The 19,649-nt window shown below is 43.7% G+C and overlaps 1 protein-coding gene across 2 annotated transcripts in view; it reads right to left on the minus strand.

Annotated features, from left to right (window-relative positions):
• Positions 1 to 19,410, minus strand: part of SEMA3E (semaphorin 3E) — a 166,589-nt gene extending 147,179 nt beyond the window's left edge. Inside the window, exon 1 of one of the 2 annotated variants that reach the window (XM_053387680.1) lies at positions 18,771 to 19,410. In XM_053387680.1, the coding sequence (XP_053243655.1) occupies positions 18,771 to 18,882 (112 nt within the window). In that variant the 5' untranslated portion in view covers positions 18,883 to 19,410. The remainder of the gene's footprint in view (positions 1 to 18,770) is intronic. The other variant, XM_053387681.1, reaches the window with a different exon arrangement.
• Between the last annotated feature and the right edge of the window lie 239 nt (positions 19,411 to 19,649).

The following is a 19,649-nucleotide window of genomic DNA, read 5'->3' on the forward strand; positions in this document are numbered from 1 at the left end:
TGCTGCTCTGTTTCGCCAGAAGCGACTTAGTCATGCTGGCCACATGACCCGAAAGCTGTACGCCATCTCCCTTGGCCAATAAAGCAAGATGAGTGCCGCAACCCCAGAGTGGGTCACGACTGGACCTAATGGTCAGGGGTCCCTTTACCTTTAGCTAGGTGTTCCCTTACCACCTCTCTTCCTAGACTGGACTGCAGCATCCTCCTTACTTATTCTATTATCACCAAGGTTGGGCAGTACTTCCCTTTTGTGTTTTTCTCAGTAGAGGAGGCGTTTCCTCTGAACTTCCCTATTGTTTTTACATTACAGTTGTACCTTGGAAGTCAAACAGAATCCATTCCAGAAGTTCGTTTGACTTCCAAAATGTTCGGAAACCAAGACACGGCTTCCGATTGGCTGCAGGAAGCTCCTGCAGCCAATCGGAACCCACAGAACTCACATCAGACGTTCGGGTTCCGAAGAACGTTTGCAAACCGGAACACTCACTTCCGGGTTTGCGGCATTCAGGAGCCAAAATGTTCGACTTGCACGGTTTTCGACTTCCGAGGTACGACTGTATAGGAAGAAAAAGATTTTCAAGAGTTCCAAACAGGGATGACTTGGCTGATCTCTACCACATAAGTAACCTAGCTAATGGATTCTATTTTTTAAATGGTGCTCCTAAAAGATAAATAATAGTTTGCATTTGCCCTATCGAGCAGCAAAAGTGAGAGAAAGAATATGGCCTGCAGAATAGCACTTATTGATTGGGTCACATGGCTAATTGCTTTGCTGGCCAAGTTGCAAGCAAGTATCAGAACTACCCAGCATTAGCAGGAGGAACCACAACCAGAATTGAAACCAAGGTGGAATCTAGACATATATAAATAACGCTGTGGAAATGCTTTTTAATTTTTTAAAATATATATAAATATCGAATTTGCCATAAGCTCACCATTGCCATCTAGTGTCACATTTGAATAATGCACTTAAAACACACTTAAAATGTTATATTTGCAAGAGAATAACAACCATGAGAGCCAAGTGTTTGCTCTGGACATTTGAAGTGTCAAGCTTGTAGGATTAAATGTGGCCATGCTCAAGAAACTGAACACAAACCAAGTGTTAGACTGCAGGTATTGAGGTTGCTATGTGTACGGTGGCAAGTAATGTCATTATGAATGTTATGTGTGCCTATCGCCCAGAGTTCTTATCATGCATTTTTTTTAACCATATGCTGAATACTCAGAAAAACAACAAATAAAGCTGATTATTACCCTAGTTCCAGGCTCTGAATGTATCACAGTGCCTTTTGATAACGGTGATGTGGACAGCTCCCAGTCAAGCTGGTCATTGCTGTTTGCTCTGACAGTGCCGGTAACCATCTGTTTTGAGACAGAAGGGGTTGAATTTCACTTTCTCCCCCCCCCCCCAAATGGATTGCTGCTGCTGTAAAAGGTGTAGCAAAAATCATCTTGTTCTACAGGTAAGCATGCCAGCTACTTAATCTCAGGCCAAATATCTTTTTAAAATAAGCAGCCATAACGTTTTTCAAGCCTTCAGAAGTACAGCTAGTGAGAATAGTAATAAACTGAACAAAGCCACCAGCAAACTAACTCCTGTTAATATGGTACAGTTGTCGGCTACAGGCTTGTCACTCCGGAAGGCTAAAAAAGGGGGATCATGACTTTATAGATTGTAGCTCTTCTGCTTTGTTTCTTGACTCATCAGTAAATAAATTATACCCCTCGGTCTCATGAGCAGCTACAAGTCAAATGATTTACAGCTGCTTCTCTCTATTTTCGTAAGCCTGCTAAATAAATCTGTTGCACATTACAAGGAACAATTCAAATCCCGCATCCTTATAAAACAAATTTAGAACCATTAAGAAGCTTCCCATTTGACTTCCAATAGAAGTTTAATTGCATCACAGTTTGAAGCCAATAGCCCTTTAGATAAAAAATAAATAAACAGAAGAGAGGGGAGTTTGGAGCAGATGCCAAACTGCAGAAGGACTTGGGATTCTATACGCCTTTCTTCCCAATATTAGTTCGCTGGCTTGCAGAACTGCCACATTTAACTGCTTGCCAAAAATAATCATTACCATATGAAAGGGTTTCATTTAAGTCCCTTCTCAATCTATTAGTAAATATTCATTTTGCCAGGAATCTGGAAACAGGCAAAATGATAAAGTTCAGATGATGCACTCACAGGACCATACGGCTTGGAAAATGTTGCTGCTTCCGTGTTGATGAAACTTTCAAAAAATGTGAGCAATGTGATTTCGTAAGGATCACACACTTACTGTGAAATTTCTTTTCCTCAACAGCTGCCGCTTTACTGTAGCCCGTGAGTCCAGAGAGGACCATATATCTGCCCTTTCTCAGGGCATTGGCATACGACCAAACATCATATACTGCAGCCAACAGGGAGTTTAGCAAGATGCTGAGCAAATAATTCTTAACAAATATGCTATTCAGTGAATTATCCTTACTTCCTGATGAAGATTGCAATTTCCAGCCTACTTATGGTTTCGAGGATCACTCATTCATGCTATGCTAAGTTTGGATTGGCTGCAGACTTCGGAGTATATCTCTGCCTCAAACAGAGGCATATTACACTGTGGACTTAGCTGTCAAAAACTCACAGGAAAAAACATAAGTTATGGAACTATGATGGCCTACAAACCAGTTACAATACATCTGGGTCCTTAGATGACTCACAGCACACAGAAATGTCTACCTGTGTGGCATGCAGCCACCAAAACTGACCAAAAGAAAGGAGAGTGGTTTGATGTTTCAGTCTGACAACTGACAACTTGCCCTCCTACATTACCACTAAGGCCCAGATCCATAAGTGGAAAGCCCAGCTATGACATGCAAGGGACACGTGCCCAATGAGGGGCTTGGGCTGCAAACCTATGTGCATATATATTTATGGGCACCTGCAAGGAGCATGCAGAATGTTAAAGCTAGTTTTCCTCAGGCTGTTGCATGTTAGGGCTGGGTGATATATCAATATATTGTCCAAAACTGGTTTGAAGTCCACATCATGATATCGGTTTCATAATTTTTGACCTGGCTATATATCACGAAACATGATGTGTATGCTATGCAAAAATCAGGATGCAGGAAAAACCGTGAGGCCAGCTGGTGTCTCTACAGAGCTCCATCTTTATTTAGCACATTATTGATATATCAGTATTGTTATTATTATTTATTCAGCTTATACATCAGTGTGTGTGTATATATATATATATATATATATATATATATATATATATATATATATACATATATATATATCACAATGTTGATCTGGTGATATATTGAAAAATAGATATCTCCCAGCCCTAGTGCACGTATTCTGTCAATACCAGAGAGACATTTGACAGTTCAGCACTTTCTTTTGTTTGTGTGTTTTACAGATAACCACCTAAGTGTGTAGTTGTGGACCGACCGTTTGCTTGCTTAGTTTCACTGTATCTGCAATGGTTAAGGATGTTCCCTGAAACACAAGGAGATGCACAAAGTTTTGACTTAAGGTATTCACTCTCCAGAATGAAACTATGCAGATGCTTGGCTGGCATTTGTTGCCATCTGGGTGACCTCGGAAACTATCTAGAGGCAAGAAACCCAAGGGCAAAAGGAATGTCTCCGGCAAACAGGAGAGTGCTTAAGCATTCCTTCTTTCCTCTTGTGGCCAAAGCTGTTTGCATCTAAGAAGTGATCGACTCAGGGCAAATACAGTTATCAGAACTGAACTTGACAGTGGACATGAAGACTGTAGAAGCGTTTTCTGAAATGCAGTTCCTGTGTTTCTTTAAGAAGGCAAAAACAGGATCCTAAAAGTATAGGATAGGAGACTCTGAGATGGTTCACACTTATTTGTACATGGACACACAGAACGTAACCCTGTTTTTCCCCTGCTTCCTCAGTCCTGAGTGTGACCCAGTACCAGCTGCTCGCTGAATATTTTCAATCCCAAAGTAGGGAACAGTAAAACAAAGTACTAAATGTATTCAGGGGGAAAAAATAACAAAACACAAAAATTCAGAAATCATAAAATCAGGTCCAATAAATAACAATGACTTAGCAGCTGCATCATAAGGCAAATGAAGCTAAACCACAGTGAAGACAACAATTAGAAAACAGATGTGAGAAGAACCTCTCAAGCAAGTCTCTCCTCCTACAACCCATTCCTTAGGCTCTTTCCACCACACTGCCTCTGGCAACAAAATGTGCAGCATCCCAAATTCAATGAAGCCGCCAATCATACATTGTGGCCTGACTAATTACCCAAGTTCCAAGTAGGTTAAAAAATAATTTTAAAAAGGGGTGGGCCTCTGTACATGGCTGAAGGGTTGGATTCCACTTGATGAGTCACAAATGATGGAAGCCTATTTTGAAGCACCAGGGGTTGTTACACCAGGTGCCATGGAGATGCACCCAGTTAATTTTTTCTTGGGATGATTTGACTAATAAGTTTCAATGTACACTGGCAGTGATCCTTCCTCCTCCTCCTCCTCCTCCTCCTCCTCCTCCTCCTCCTCCTCCTCCTCCTCCTCCTCCTTTTGCCTTTCCCCATCATTTGTCTTCTTCTGCACCTGTACTTCACTTGAGGGACATGGTGGGACTGACCTTGGGAAGGGCTGCCATACGTCTGGTTTCCCCCAGAGATTACCTGGATTTCAAAGGTGGAACTGATATTCAGAGGGAATTTCCGAAAGGCAGCACAGTCCTGGATCTTAGACAAGTCAATAGAAAAATAAACAACTTTTGGGTTTTCCTTTAAAAAGCTCAACAATTTTCAGGGTGTCTTTGTTTTTACTTTTTGAAATATGTCAACCCTAAAGGTGAGTGAGATAGCTGGCCCTGTGTCACAGGTACACTTCCACATTTCTAAACTGTGGCCCACAGACTACATGTTGCCCAAAGGGCACTTTCAGGTGGTCTCCCAGATGAAAGTAGATGAAAATGCCAAGGTGATTAATGTTGATTGATCTGCACTTCTACATCTCAAGCAGGTTCTGCTGAGTGCATGCAGTGATGAAAAAGGGGAAACAATAGAAGGCTTGCTGTGCTGTGTCACTATTCTTTTAACTTTGCCACTATTACCGGTATTTCAGTAATGCTCACTCAGCAACTAGCCAAGCTTCCCTCCCTTGCAATGCTTCACCTTCTGCTGTCCCTTAATTTGGGAGTGTTTTGAACTGTCATGACTATTTGCTCTGGTGCTCATTTGATTGAATATCTGTGAGCAGGATCTGGGTGGACACAACCCTGATGGTATCCCTGTTGTGAACAAGACAGTGGCCATCCTGAACCTGCAAACTGACTGCTGTCTCTCTTAGCCCCAATCTCCCCAGAAACTTACCTTGAAGCAGGTGGAAGGAAGAGATGGGTGCTGCAGAGCATCTTTCCCCATGAGAGATGCAGGGACTTATATACCATTCTCCGCACCATGAGGAACAAAGTGTCCCACCACTACCACTTTCTCCCTTCTCCAACATAATATTTCTGGGAAGCCTGAGGGCTCTACCCATGTTTGACTGGAGACTTCTGGGATGCTTTTATTCCATCTTATGCATCATTTCCTATACTTTGTGGAGGTTCACAAAGAAGAAGCAAACCATAACAGTGGTCCCCTGTACAACAAAACTTTAAGAATTGATGGACTGGAGCAGGGGTGTCAAACTCAAATTCATCGGGGACCGCATCAGCAGTTTGGTCACCCTCAAAGGGCTGGTTGTATCTGTAGGACTTACAGTACAGGAGAGAAGGGTTCAGGCAGCTGTTGGATCTGTCACATCACAGGATGGCATGCGCTCAATATAAAAACAAGTGGAGGTTTCCTGAATGCATGTAAAGTGGAGGTTTCCTGTGTAGAACGGCTGGCGCCGCTAGAGGGCAGACGTTCTCTGGCTTGTAGGCTGCCACGCATGCGCTGAAGAGGCAGCTTTCTTGTGTCAAAAAAAAGAGCAAGAATAAAAGGTGAAGGCTGGCGGCCGGCGACGGCTACACGGGCCACATGACGAGGTCTGGCGGGCCGGATTCGGCCCGCGGGCCTTGTGTTTGACACCCGTGGACTAGATGGTCTTTTGGTCTCACTATTTTGTGATACAAAGCTCCCCATCTGTTTTTGAACAGGAAACTCCATTTCATGCCTCATCAGCCCTGGAATGTTCAGTGCCATTCCATCTCATGCTAAAATCCCCCAAGCTGCCATCCTTAGTAGGAACAAATATATGAGCAGTCTGACTACGCAGCAGGTAAAAGAAATGTGCCAGTGGCCTCATGCAGGGTGCTCCTGGCAAACTCAGTGGCCCATTTGTCTCGTATGCTCCTTCTTCCATGCTCCTGTGGCTGCAAAACTGCTCCCCATGGGGGATTTCAGCAGACTGGACATATGGCCACCAGCTAAACTGGAAAAGAGCTTCGAAAATGAACAAATGTTTCAAATGGACTGAAGTGGTTTTCTATCCTTTCCCTCTCCCGGGGAAGCATGTTTCTTAAAAAAAGACGAGGGGTTCCTAATTAGTGCTGACTGCACACTGCCGTTTCATCATCTTTGTCTGGCAGCATGAAGAGAACCAGGACACCAGATTTAATAATGCTAAGTATTCCCAACTGCAACGTTTTACAGTACTCGTTGACCCAAGGTTCCTCAGGAAGGCTGAAAACAGATGTGTGTTGCTGCACAGCATACAGTAAATCACCTCGAGAATATTAATGCGACATTAAGTAAAACTTTTGTTTTGCCCTGACTTGCACCATAAAGTTTCCAACAGATGGTGTTGTCACTTTGAAAGCAGAGAGATAAGAGAACAGAAACAGCCACATCCAGCCCATTCATGTTTTGTAACTTCAAGTGACACTCAGTTCTTCTCCAATGTAAAGAACAAAAGCTGAAAACAGCCTGAGGAGTGAAGTCGACGCAGCTTGCCGTCTTCTTCTTGCCAAGCAACTTCAAACCCTTCCAAGTCCTGCTGCACAAAATCCACAGAAGCTTTTGTTGACAAGATGCAGTTATGAGAGGAGCTGAGGGGAGATCTAAAGCATACAAAGCCCAGCTCGGCTTCAGATAAACGAGGAGACAACAATCTTGAACATAGCTACCACGAATCTGATGGCCACTTTGCATGCTACCAAATCAATTGCTTTAAATTACTCACGGAATACAAGAAATGCTTTCAAGGGTCCATACAGCCCATCATTCTGTTTCCAACAGTGGGAGGTCAATGCCTCATCGGGTCCATGAGCCAAGCATGAAGAGGGCTGACCCCAGCACCTGCTATTCCAAGGTCCAGAGTCTGTGCAAGCGAAGGTTGCTTCAGAAACAGAGGCAGCCTGAACATCACGGCTGACAACTATGATTAGACCCATCCAACATGTACTTTTTCCTTTTAAAGGGCCATCTAAGCCTTTACCACAGCTTCTGGCAAAATAATAGTGATAATTAATGTTATTCCATATGTGAAGAAGCACTGCAGTTGTTTGCCTCGCTCCCCAGTTCTCTTGAGTAGAGCAATTCTAGAGGAAAACTAAAGATGAGTCCGAACAAATACAAGGGATTATTTGCTTTTTTGTAAATATAACCGACCTTTCAAGAAAGCATCTCCACAAGGCAGCCTACAATGATAAATCACAACAATACGGCAATACAGGCAATTCTGAACTTACGCAGGGCATTGTGCATAAAGCCAAAACCGTATATAGTCAAAACGCATTGGGGTTCAGAGTGGGTGGGATTGTCTGTCTATTTGCCCAGAGGTCCCCACTCCCTTTCCTTTTTTTTTTTAAGTCAAGCGTTTAAAGCTGCATGCACACAAGCTAAATGTGCATAAGTTGCAAGTTATCTGTACATAATAATAACAAATCATTTTCCTCAAATTTTGAGCAGTTGCTGCAAACCTGGCCAATCTAACAAATTGTGTTGTCCTCCCAGAGAGCACGTGTTGTGGTGAGATCATCAGGACTGACCTCACTGCTTGTGTGGGTGGGAGCAATTGGATAGCCACAACAACCCGATTGGTGGTCCCTCAGTTGCTGGGGTAAATCTGGCTAATGGGATCATTTCATGCATTAACCAAGAGACCTTTATATACCGCTGCACATTGCATTGAGCTTCCTCTTTTTCGCTTCGTGCATCGGATCATCCGCCCACCATCCCTATATTTAGGGTTCATTATGACCTTGCTATGCCATCGTGGGTCGTCTGTTTTGGGACAGGGGCCCAGTAGGAATTTTCCCATTTGGCGGATTGGCTGGTGCCATTTGGGTTTCGCCTGCCGCGTAGCAAATTGTCACAGCTTTGTAAGGTTTGGCGGTTAGGCATTGGCTCAAGGTGGAGTAGAGTTGTCACACCTGCCCCTCCCAATGCACTAAAGGGTATTCCATTAAAGGAATCCAGGGGCTTGCCTTGCTTTTGTCCGATCCCCTTTCAGGGGTTAGGGCCACGCCAGAGCCCCTGGTAGCATTTGGCGTGAGTTTGAGACTGTGCCTGGTCCAATGCTCCCCCACGATGTTTACCTGTACTGACCTTTGCCAGTGTCCAGTCATCAGTGCTGCCCTGCTGAGGTCAGGTGCAGCTAGTCAGGAACCAATGCCTAAGCAAATTACTCATGATCTATAATCAATAAAGATGTGGCCAAAATTATGCCAATAACCTTAAACTAAATTCTGTGTCAATTGTGTCTTTATTTATTGGGGGAGGTCTTGGGATCTTAACACGCAAAAATCATGCAATCGGAATATAATTTTGAGCTTGATCAACCGCATCAATTTTTGTCTGACTGTGTTATATATAGACTAAGTTACAAAACAGAGTGGAAGTAAACAGTGCTTAATACAATTGCATTCTTAGAGGATTCAAGAATGTCACAGACAGCTTGCTGTGTAGCCTTTCCCAAACACATATAAATTCCGATTATCATTCCTGTTTGTATTCACACTCCATATAAGCTCTCGCCATAATACAATTCTCACCTTTCCAAACACTATGAGCAGCCTACTTTTGTGTGTGTGTCTGTTTCCTGTGCTTTCCATGTTTGTTTCTCAAGTCTATATCTGCAGGCAGAGACAAAGGCGTGTAAACAGATACAGTACGGCTTAATATAAATGTGCAATTGTCTCTGTGGACCATGTGAATAATTGCAATTTGGAAGACTTATCAGCGACAGGCTAGACCACCAGAGTAGAATTAGATCCATAGAATTAGATACCAAAGAATAAGGCGATGCTGAGGCCATTTTATGTAGCTTCTAGGATCTTGTTACAAGCCTAAGAATTCCAACACTTACATTTCTCACGAAGTCAAAAGGAAACAAGTATGTGTTTTAAAATGTTTTAAACATGTTTTCATTTAAATGGTATTGTCTTGCCATTTTGGTTTTGGCTGCCCTGGGCCCCTTTAAGAGGAACAGCAGGATATAAATTGAATTTACAACAATAACTGCAATTATCCCATGATATGTGAAGTTGCTGTGACCAGTCTTGCATCATAGACACAACAAAGCAAAAAAATTTTTTCCTTCCAGTAGCACCTTAAAGACCAACTAAGTTAGTTCTTGGTATGAGCTTTCGTGTGCATGCACACTTCTTCAGATACACTGAAACAGAAGTTGCCAGATCCTTCTATATAGTGAGAAGGTGGGGAGGGGTATTACTCAGAAGGGTGGTGGGAATGGGTGATTGGCAGATAGCTGTGATGAGCCTGTTGACGACTCTTAACGACTGCAATAGGTCTTACAGGAAAAAGCAAGGGGTGAGAAGGTGAAAAATGGCTTTGTCATGTATAATGAGATAAGAATCCAATGTCTTTGTTCAGACCAGGTCTCTCCATGGTTTTAAGTTTGGTAATGAGTTGCAATTCAGCAGCTTCTCTTTCCAGTCTATTTCTGAAATTCCTTTGTAATTTGTATTTCTTTGAAATTCCTTCCTCTGGGAGGAAGACCTTTCATTGCCTACAGACAGCCACCCAATCTTAAACAACTCCTAACCCACAATAATACTACAACCAGACGTAACATGGACACTGGCACCAGAGCCTGCAATAAACCCAGATGCCAACTTTGCTGCCACATACACCCGGACAACACCATTACTGGCCCCAACAACATCACACATACCATCTCGGGACTATTTAATTGCTCATCGTCTAACATTGTATATGCCATCAAATGCCAACAGTGTCCTTCAGCTCTCTATATTGGACAAACAGGCCAAACCTTACGCCAAAGAATAAACGGACATAAATCGGACATCAAGAATCACAAGACAGAGAAACCAGTAGGAGAACACTTCAGTCTCCCAGGACATTCTATACAAGATCTCAAAGTAGCTGTTTTACTACATAGACACAGATGTTGTTTTCTCACAACATTGAAATGTTCATGATTTTGTCCTTTACATGTAGGTCCCACTGAGGCCCTTTGGGTAACTCAGAAGAAGACCCAATTGGCCATTGTTAGCTCCAGGTACTAGGGGTGGAAGAACAAATCTCTCACACATGTGTGTGTCCCACCCCCACCAAACATTGGGATCTGTGAGAAGGAAAACATGGGTACGAAGCTGTTATGTACTGAAGTTCTCGCCCTGGGCCAGCAGGGGGATACTGTAGATAGTTATGCAAATGAAGGATCGAAAGTGACGTTCAGTGATTGGATAGTTTTAGAAAGTTGTTACAGTAACGTTGTACTTGAGCTCTATATAAGCAGGCTGACTGAACCCTTCAGTTCAGTTCTGTTCTGGCCTGTGAATAAACAAGAATTGTTTGAAGAATCGCTGTTCACCCACAATTTAACACTTGGCAACATGCTTTGGGGCTATTCCATGGTGAGTGCTTAAAGTCTAAATAACCAGGCCTCAATAGGAAAGGGTAGGGTGAGGAAGTTGAATACTTAAAGCCACACTTTCAAGACAGAGTTGTCCAAATCACAGGCTAATTGTTGGCCAACTGCAACAACTGAATGATTTTCCCAACCAGATTAGGCTGCTGAATTGAAGAAAGCAAAGTAGGGCAGGACTTTTGTGTGAACTGTGAACTCAGGTACTGAAAACAAATTCCTAGGCTCAGAATGTGATCAGAGGCACCCTGTAGTTTAATTCTATGCCATTTGTACCTGACTCAGCTTGGTAGATGTTGGGGTACTAGTAGAAAGAAAAGAAAAGAAAAAGATGGCCCAACAAGCCTCAAGATTGTCCACCCTTTTGTGTACCCAGTCAACATTTAAGGTACAAAAGAGATTAGAAAGGCAATTTGTCTCCCTAGTCTTGGCATTTGTGCAGAACATTATGCAAAGTCTTAACTTTTCATTATGCATGTAATACACAATAAGTTGCTGTTCAGCTTGCTATTGATTTTCAAGTTGGCCTTTATCCCTTGTTGTAGAAGATGAGCATTCTTGCTCTCTAGCAACCATAAGATGCAATTCTCCTCCACCAAAGCTTTCCTCGGGTGTTGGCTGCATGAAGAAGGTCAAAGTGCTAAAAGAGACTTTGAGTTCTTGTGTCCAACCCCAAAGTCACACAGCTGCCCCTGTGGCCCTGCTGGGCATAACTTCTCAAGCAAGAATCCTGCTAATAGGTGGAAGCTCCCCTTGTGATTTAGAACCCTGGGCAACTATAGACCTTTTCAGGCATCACCAATAAGCGCCACGTCATCATGTGATGGGGCAGCAAGGACAAGCGTGGTAGCTCTGCCACCTCATCACTGTTCTCGTCATCCCCCAACATTTGGAGGGTCAGCTTATGAAATGGGAAGCCTGTTGTACTTACAGTGGTTCCCCATGTATTTTAGAACCCTGATCTTTTCCCAAGGATCCCCCTAAAACATCTGAGCATCTTGATATCCAGTGTGGTGTAGTGGTTAAGAGCGGTAGTCTCGTAATCTGGGGAACCGGGTTCGCGTCTCCGCTCCTCCACATGCAGCTGCTGGGTGACCTTGGGCCAGTCACACTTATTTGAAGTCTCTCAGCCCCACTCACCTCACAGAGTGTTTGTTGTGGGGGAGGAAGGGAAAGGAGATTGTTAGCCGCTTTGAGACTCCTTAAAGGGAGTGAAAGGCGGGATATCAAATCCAAACTCCTCTTCCATGGGCACAGGATGCTCTCAGTTTAGAAGATCGCCCTAAATGGGTTGGAGGATGAGGACAACAGCTATGAGCAGAGAGAGGAGCTAGCATGCTAATCCCCATTGCCTCTCCCATGATAACTTAACACTTACTGGCGCAGACTACCTTCCTCAGAAATAATGCCCAACGCAACAGGAATGGGAGAAGATGTGTGGCTTTGGGGACAGGGCTAATCCCCTTTTACTATGCTTGCACATGAGGAATTCCTGAAGAAGACTCAAATGCTTTTCTTATCCTTTTCTTTCTTTCTTTCTTTCTTTCTTTCTTTCTTTCTTTCTTTCTTTCTTTTAAAATAATTTTATTAAATATTTTCTTGGTTTACAAAAGTCCGTCCATTGTCTCTTTTTTCTAACCTGGAAAAGGCAGCAACCACAATATATGAGTCAAAGTTAGTACGGTACTGAAACCTGACATCCCAATTCCTCAAATTTCCCCTCTCCCCCCAAAAAGAGGCCTCTGTGTTTCTTCCTTGTTCTCAGAGCACTTCAGAATTTCTTCCTAATTTCAGTGTGTATGGGGTAGATAGTACCATATCATTGTGAGATGGGTGAGGGTGACTTGTGTGGTTTTATTTCCATTAAATATTTTCCCTGCAGCCTCCCTGACTGCCTTCCCCATGAGAGAAGTTACCAGACAATGTCTTCTCTTGTTCTGTACCCAAAGTACGGGGACCTGGGGAGGCTGGCTACCAAGGGCCTGAGACTGGTATTTGTTAAGTTGTGGGTGAACATATCAGACGACACAGCGATTCTTCAAACAGCTCTTGTTTATTCACAGGCCCAGAACAGAGCTGAGCTGAAGGGTTCAGCCAACCTGCTTATATAGAGCTCAACTACAATGCAACAGTAACAACTTTCTGTAGCTATCCTATCACTGAACATCACTTTCAATTCCTTATTTGCATATGTGGACCTGAGTGAAAACTATCTACAGTATCCCCCTGCTGGCCCAGGGTGAGAACTTCAGTACATAACAGTATTCTTACTTGTCTTGTTTTTAAGGGAAGCCCTTCATTCCATCTTAAAGTAAAAACCCCACCCTTGAGAATTTCACTAAAATGTTCAACTGCAGTTTCTTTTGTAAAATGCTTCTGAATCACGAATGGCTTCATGAACACATGCACCAGGCACCAATTATACTGTTCTTCTTAACAGGTTTCTGCATGTCAGTTTATCACCAAAAGCAATTACGAGGGAAAGTCGTGGCAAAATAGAAGATAAAGATGTTTGCAAAAATGCTAATATTTACAATGCATTCTCAAGAGTTCAGAACGTGACTGGCAAGTTGCTGAGTGATAAGTGGGCTCTTTCTTACCTGAGTCTTAATGTTAGTCATTCTACGCAAGCAAAACAGATGGAAAGCAGTTGTTTAAGAAGTTACACCTCACAAATGTACATAACTACCTAACACTTCATAATACTGCAAATGTAACAAATCACTGGCCATCAACAAGACAATAAAAGACCAATCGAAGAAGGAAACAACTTATTACTTCAGAGTGGAAGGTATTATTTATGCCTGTCTCTCTCACACACTTCATTTTATTGCTTTCTGCAGTGACATTTCTGGAAAGCCTGTTCAGCCATCTAATTAGTTAAGCATTTATCCGCAGGAGTATTTGAGTAACGTAGACTGAAGTGAACATTAAACACCTTTTGGATGGGTGAAATATTTTAGCATTCGAATTTCACAAAAAGCGAGCTTAAGCCATCCGAATCCCAACTATGTGTACTTCATGCCGTGTCTGGAAACAAGTACAGAATTTTCTTTTTCCCAATAATCCAAGCTTCCATTCAAAAAAAAGAGCCTGCCCTCAGGCTTCTCACAGAGAGAGGGGCAGTTTGCACAATCCAATTAGTGCGTTGCGAATGGGGCTGGGTTTGGCCTGTGGCAGAATCACTGTAATTTTTCTCTTAACCTTCCAGTACAATTTTTTGGGGTGTGTGTTAATGTCATAGTACGAATATCTAACACCTGGGGAAGTGAATAGCCATTTAGGCAATTTTGTATAGAGTTTAAGGCTGGGTCACGCCAATCTGTTGATTCTAAACAACATGGTTTGGGATTGAGGCTGGATCTTCATGTTAGCGTGTAGTGCGTGTTTGTGTGTGTTTGTGCACAACACAGTTCTGATGTGTAGTGTGCCTCATTGCCATAGGCAAATCTAGAAAGTGGCCCAATAAGCCCTGAACCCTGGACTCTTCATAGGAGGAACTTGCCTGGAACCTCAGAGGATAATATGAACCCCTGGAGCAAGACCCAGTGGCGGAGCTTCATGCCCTGGCACCGGGGGGGTGACGGGGTGGAGAGCAGGCGGGAGCAGGGCTGGCGGGCATCCTGGGGGCGTGGCACACTGCCAGGGGGCGTGGCACCCAGCGTGGGGGGGGCAGCCACGATGGCACCCCACCAGAATCATGCTGCTGGGGGTGGTGCACCCTCTACTCTCCTCTTCCTCCACCACTGGCAAGACCGCCTTCTGAGTTAAGCACCCCTTTCCCTTAGCCTTCTTGGTATGTGCTTCCAGTTGAGATAAGTCAACCATTGGAAGGGTAGACTTGCTGGGCTCTTACAAAACCTAGTACCAGCCTACCACATGTCATGGGTGCTTTAGTTGAGATTCCTGCACTGCCACCATAGGGTTGGACTAGATGACCCTCGGCGTCCCTTCCCACCCTATAATTCTATGATCCTATTATTCTTCTTATAGGGCATATCCACACCGATTCTGCACATCACACTGTGGTTTCTCTTCAGATTGCAGAAATCACCTTTTACCAATTCTGCACATCACATGATAAAGAAAGCACCGGGTGATGAGAAGGCTGGTGCTTGGTTTTGTTTAAAATAATAACTCTCCATTGTGCTTGGCCACATCATAAGAACTCTGCATGCACTCATTAATGTTGATCACTGAGTGCTAACACGAACGTTACATTTTAGGCACACAGTGGGATTAATTACAACGAAATGGCAACTTGCTGCAAAGCTTAGACTGTCTTTGCTGAAAAGGTTGTGGTGCAATCTCCACATCTTTATGTTTTTGTGCCCTTGGCACCCACAGCAACATCCTCTGGACTATACAATTCAGACAGGAGACAATCATGCACACATGTTTGAATAGCACCAGCAGCATTTGCCCATTGTTCTTGTGGTTCTTTGGATTGGGAGAATGGCAATTGCTGTTCCCAGGGTACAAGCAAGTCTGCTGCTTCGAATTGCTTGGGCCTCCCCTCCCCATTGCTCTGACCACCACAACCCAAGTTGCAGCCGCTTACTCATGATAAGTAGCTTGCACTATATGCTTTTGTAAAACACACATGGAAAATGGACCTTTAACCTGACAAATTCTCATCATATTGAAGAATGCATTGGGATGAATGGCAGCTGACTCAAGTACAAGCAATATCTAGGAAAGACATTTTTTCATGTAAAAGAATTGCCAGAGTTATGATGTGTTGCTACTGATTCCCTGCAATACTTGAAGAAAAACATAGTGAAATGCACTATTCATTTCAACCATCGGGAAAACATTTATGCTAGCAAGTGAATGCAGAAGCACTAATACCAATAGCAACCTAGCAGGAAGCCAGCCCAAACTGTCAACCAATGTACTGCTGTGCAGAAGTACAAAAAGAGGTTTATTTATTTCAGACAGTAACACACGCACCTCAGACACAAAACCGCACACAGTCAGTCTAAAGTTATGTCCACTTTATGGGAATTGACTGTTGTACATTGTGATAGTTGCAGGACTGTATTATGTGTGGATGTCAATTTGAGATCAATGGGGTTTTACGCAACCGTCTGATTGCCGCAATTATTTCCAGCGAGGACAATTGTTTGGTTAATAGTTGCTAGGGTAATTTGAAATCCCTGTAACCAGAGATTTTTTCAGATATATTTTTTAAAATGTTTATGGAGGGAATGAGGAGAATCAATCAAGCCATTTCCTTTCAGTGAGGACAATCGATCACTTGTTTGTTCAAACGATGAGACATTACTTTTACGTCTGGGCCAGAATGAAACTCAGGTAGGACAGTATAAATGCACATGGCAGGAATGTTCCACCAGCACTGCAAGCACATTGATTGGTGCTGATGTGTTTAGATCCAGACAAATCACAAACCTATTTTCTTATGGGGTGCCCCATACAACTGTGCTTCAGAGAGCTTTGTAGGGATATGCTATGTAAACCATAGTAAGCCATGTGTGATTTTATTAATCATGCAATTCTATCAATGTTTAATTTTTTAAAAAATATATGTGTTTAGCTGTTTTTATTCTTATATAAGCTATGTTGAGTCCCATCAAGGGAAAAGGTGAGGTATAAACAAACAAACAAACAAACAAACAACAACAAAATCAAACCTAATCTAGAGTATTGGTTGAGCAAAACACTCTGATAAATTAGAATAGTCAACTTTGTTGTTCATTCCATCTTTCTGTTTTCTCCTTGCAATTAGCAGTTTGTATCACTCTACGAAGCATAGTTGCAACTCAAGGATGCATACTGAAGATCAGTTCGCAGTTTCCTCTTGGCAACCTGTCGTTCACCTGTCACCACAACTAGAATCAAACTGGTCAATGGAGTTTCCTCCTTCCACTCTCTTTAGAGGGCATGTCTAGTGTCAAAATGGGGGTTCTAACTCACAATAGTGAGTAGAGAACCAGGGAATGGTGAGCAATTACTCTGGTTTATATATGGCTATAAACATAGTGTTAATATATGGCTTAGTATTATATGGCCACCTCACTCATATGTTTCAGATGCTAGTGGGGTTGTTAAGTGAGGTGGCCATATAATACTAAGCTACTTATCAGTATCATCCCTGTCTAAAGCACATTACTCATCTTCAATAATGACAAAAATATTACGTATTTTAAACACTCCAACTGGTGATCAGTAAGAAGAAATCTGAGAAACACTTTAAGACTAATGCAGCAGTTTTCTAATGTCTGAAGTCTAACCATTTAAATAGTTCTATTGCCTATAGTTTGGTTTGAGAAAAGTACTTGCCAAGCTGGGTGCCCTCCTGATTTGGACTACAACTCCCATCAACCCAACCAGCACAGCTGCTGGGATTTGTAGTCCAAACCATCTGGAGGGCACAAGTTTACTCAGAAGCAAGACGCACTGAATGACATGAGGTTTATTCCCAAGAACGTGAACACAGGTGTGGGAGCCTTAACAGCCAGGCCCCCTCTATGCGTACTCAGAAGCAAGCCCCACACAGTTCGATGGGGCTTAGCTCCCAAGTAAATGTCTGCACCCTCTCTTTGGGGTAAGCCCCCCTGAACAAAGTGGAACACGTGTCTGTATACATAGGCAGAGATGCAGCTTCACAGCAGCAGAACTATTTCCATTAACTTGGCAATAAGCCCAAGTGAACACAATGACACTTCCTTACATATGAATAGGATGAGGCTCAATGTAGATTTGGTATTTGGACATGGAAGCACCATCTGTTGCAACCATTGTAGTGCAAGTCAGGGTGCAGGCATGTTTACCCAGAGGTATGGGGGCGGGGGCCCTTGCTCCTGGGTTTATAACTTTTCAACCTATGCTGCGTCTGCAAGGAACTAGGCAAATGCTCAGCCCTGCCCCTGCTCCCTAGGAGCCACAGGTGAGCCTCTCTGTCAAAGCCGCTTTTCACCAAATCCCATCATGAGCAAATGAGAGTCTCACTTCCTGGGTTGCTGCAGGCATTATGCAGAGATGAAATATTAGCAGATGCGCGGTTTTAAACTCTGGGATTTGGGAAGACGAGGTGCTTTCTTTCTGACACTCTTGCCTTCACTAAACCTGGAGAGTTGAGAAACAGTTCAGAAAGGCACAAATATTTTCTAGTCAAGTAACATTTGACTTTGGGCTATATATTTAAGCTGGAAGCAGACTGCTATTGGCAGTCAGTCAGCTTAATTACAGTGTGATGACACTTGTTCGTTTGGAAGATGATTCATCTGGCGGCTTAGGAATCCAGCCCACCCCCACTCTGCCAAATACTCAGCCTAGATCCAAAAAGAGAGATTCAATTTAACCTGCTAATTCTTAATGGGGACCAGTCCTTCAATGGCAGGGCAATATATACACCAATTTGGGGTGCCCTAATGATTATTTTGGGGAGCACAGAATTGCAAAGTTGAGCCGCTTGCCTGGGCTGGTTCTGCCTGAATCAGGAGGCAGCTTCACAATACAGAGAAGTCTCAGTACATCCCTCCCTGAACTTTATATTTTTAAGGGGCAAACTCCTAGAATTCAGACACCCCCACTTTGCACGGTAATTGAACATATTCCAGGTGTGTGATGCTGGCTGTGTTAGCCTCGTTCGCCAGCTCATCTTAAAGAGACTGCTACATCGCAGCATCTAGACTTGCTCACACTTGCTGAGGGTGAACGTGAATGACAGAGTTTCACTCTCTGCTGTCTGCATCTTAAAGACACACAAGCTCCTGGCTGGTACAGTACAACGCAGGTGCACGTGTTTGGCAAGAGTGGAAGCGAAGGTGTCCTCTGAAGGCAAATCTTTAAAAAACGCATCAGAAACGCCTGGGAGAAAATGGCACTTACGGCTGGTGGCACAATTCCATGCCAATGAGAGCATTCTTTATTTTTATTTTTAAAAAAGGCATTTCACACAAAAATACGGAAGTTGCCTTACCTTTATGTGACAGGCGTAACCTTGGCTGGCTTGTGTCTGTCGTGTGGCACGGACTCCAGAAGTCTAGGAAAACACTAGACAGTGCCAAAATGAAGAGGTCTGTAGCTGCCATGCTGTCCCAGAATAATGAGGATGTTCTTTGTTTTAATGGGTTAATAAATCGATAATAGCAAAGCTCAGAAGTTCCGCTTTTCACTCCGAAGAGTACTTAGATCTTTCCCACCCCAGGTTCCCCGTGGAGCATTTCATGGGAAATCATTCAGGAGAAGAAATTCAGGGATCTCCAGAGAAACAGTCATTTTCTTCTTCCTCTTCTGGCCAATATCATGAAAGAAAGGAAGAATGAGGAAGAGAAGAAGGCGCCCTCCCCTAAGACGGTGGTTTCTGCACAAGCAAGGCGTCAAGTGGGCTGCGTTGTTGGGTCTTGTTGGGCTCGGTGGCAGCAAACTCTGCGACTCGAGTCCAGGAAGAGGCTGCGATTTTCGCTCGCTCCGAGGCGATTCCTTCAGAGGCGAGGAGGTGCGTGCGCGCCAGCGGGTGCTGGAGGAGAGAAGCAGCCCTCTTCGGTCCTCTCCAGAACTCAGCCCCTTGCTCGGACTTGCCAAGCAACTCCTTCCTCCCCCCCCCCCAATCCGCAGCTCACCTCCACTCCCTCCCTGTCTCCCTCTCCCTCTTTCCTTTGGCTAATTGGAGCCGAGAAGGGCTCTTGCAGTTGTCGGATCCACCCCTAAGCAGGGATGCAGCTTGCTTCCCTGCAGTCACTGGCAAAGTTCAGGGCGATTTGGCGAGGTGCCGGCGCGGGGAGCGGCTTCTTTCAAGGAGCATCTCCGGCCACGTGCAGATGGACGCCCCCCGGTCCTCCCGGGAACAGGGGCTGAA

This window comes from Podarcis raffonei, chromosome 5, assembly GCF_027172205.1.
Source record: "Podarcis raffonei isolate rPodRaf1 chromosome 5, rPodRaf1.pri, whole genome shotgun sequence".
Taxonomy (NCBI): domain Eukaryota; kingdom Metazoa; phylum Chordata; class Lepidosauria; order Squamata; family Lacertidae; genus Podarcis; species Podarcis raffonei.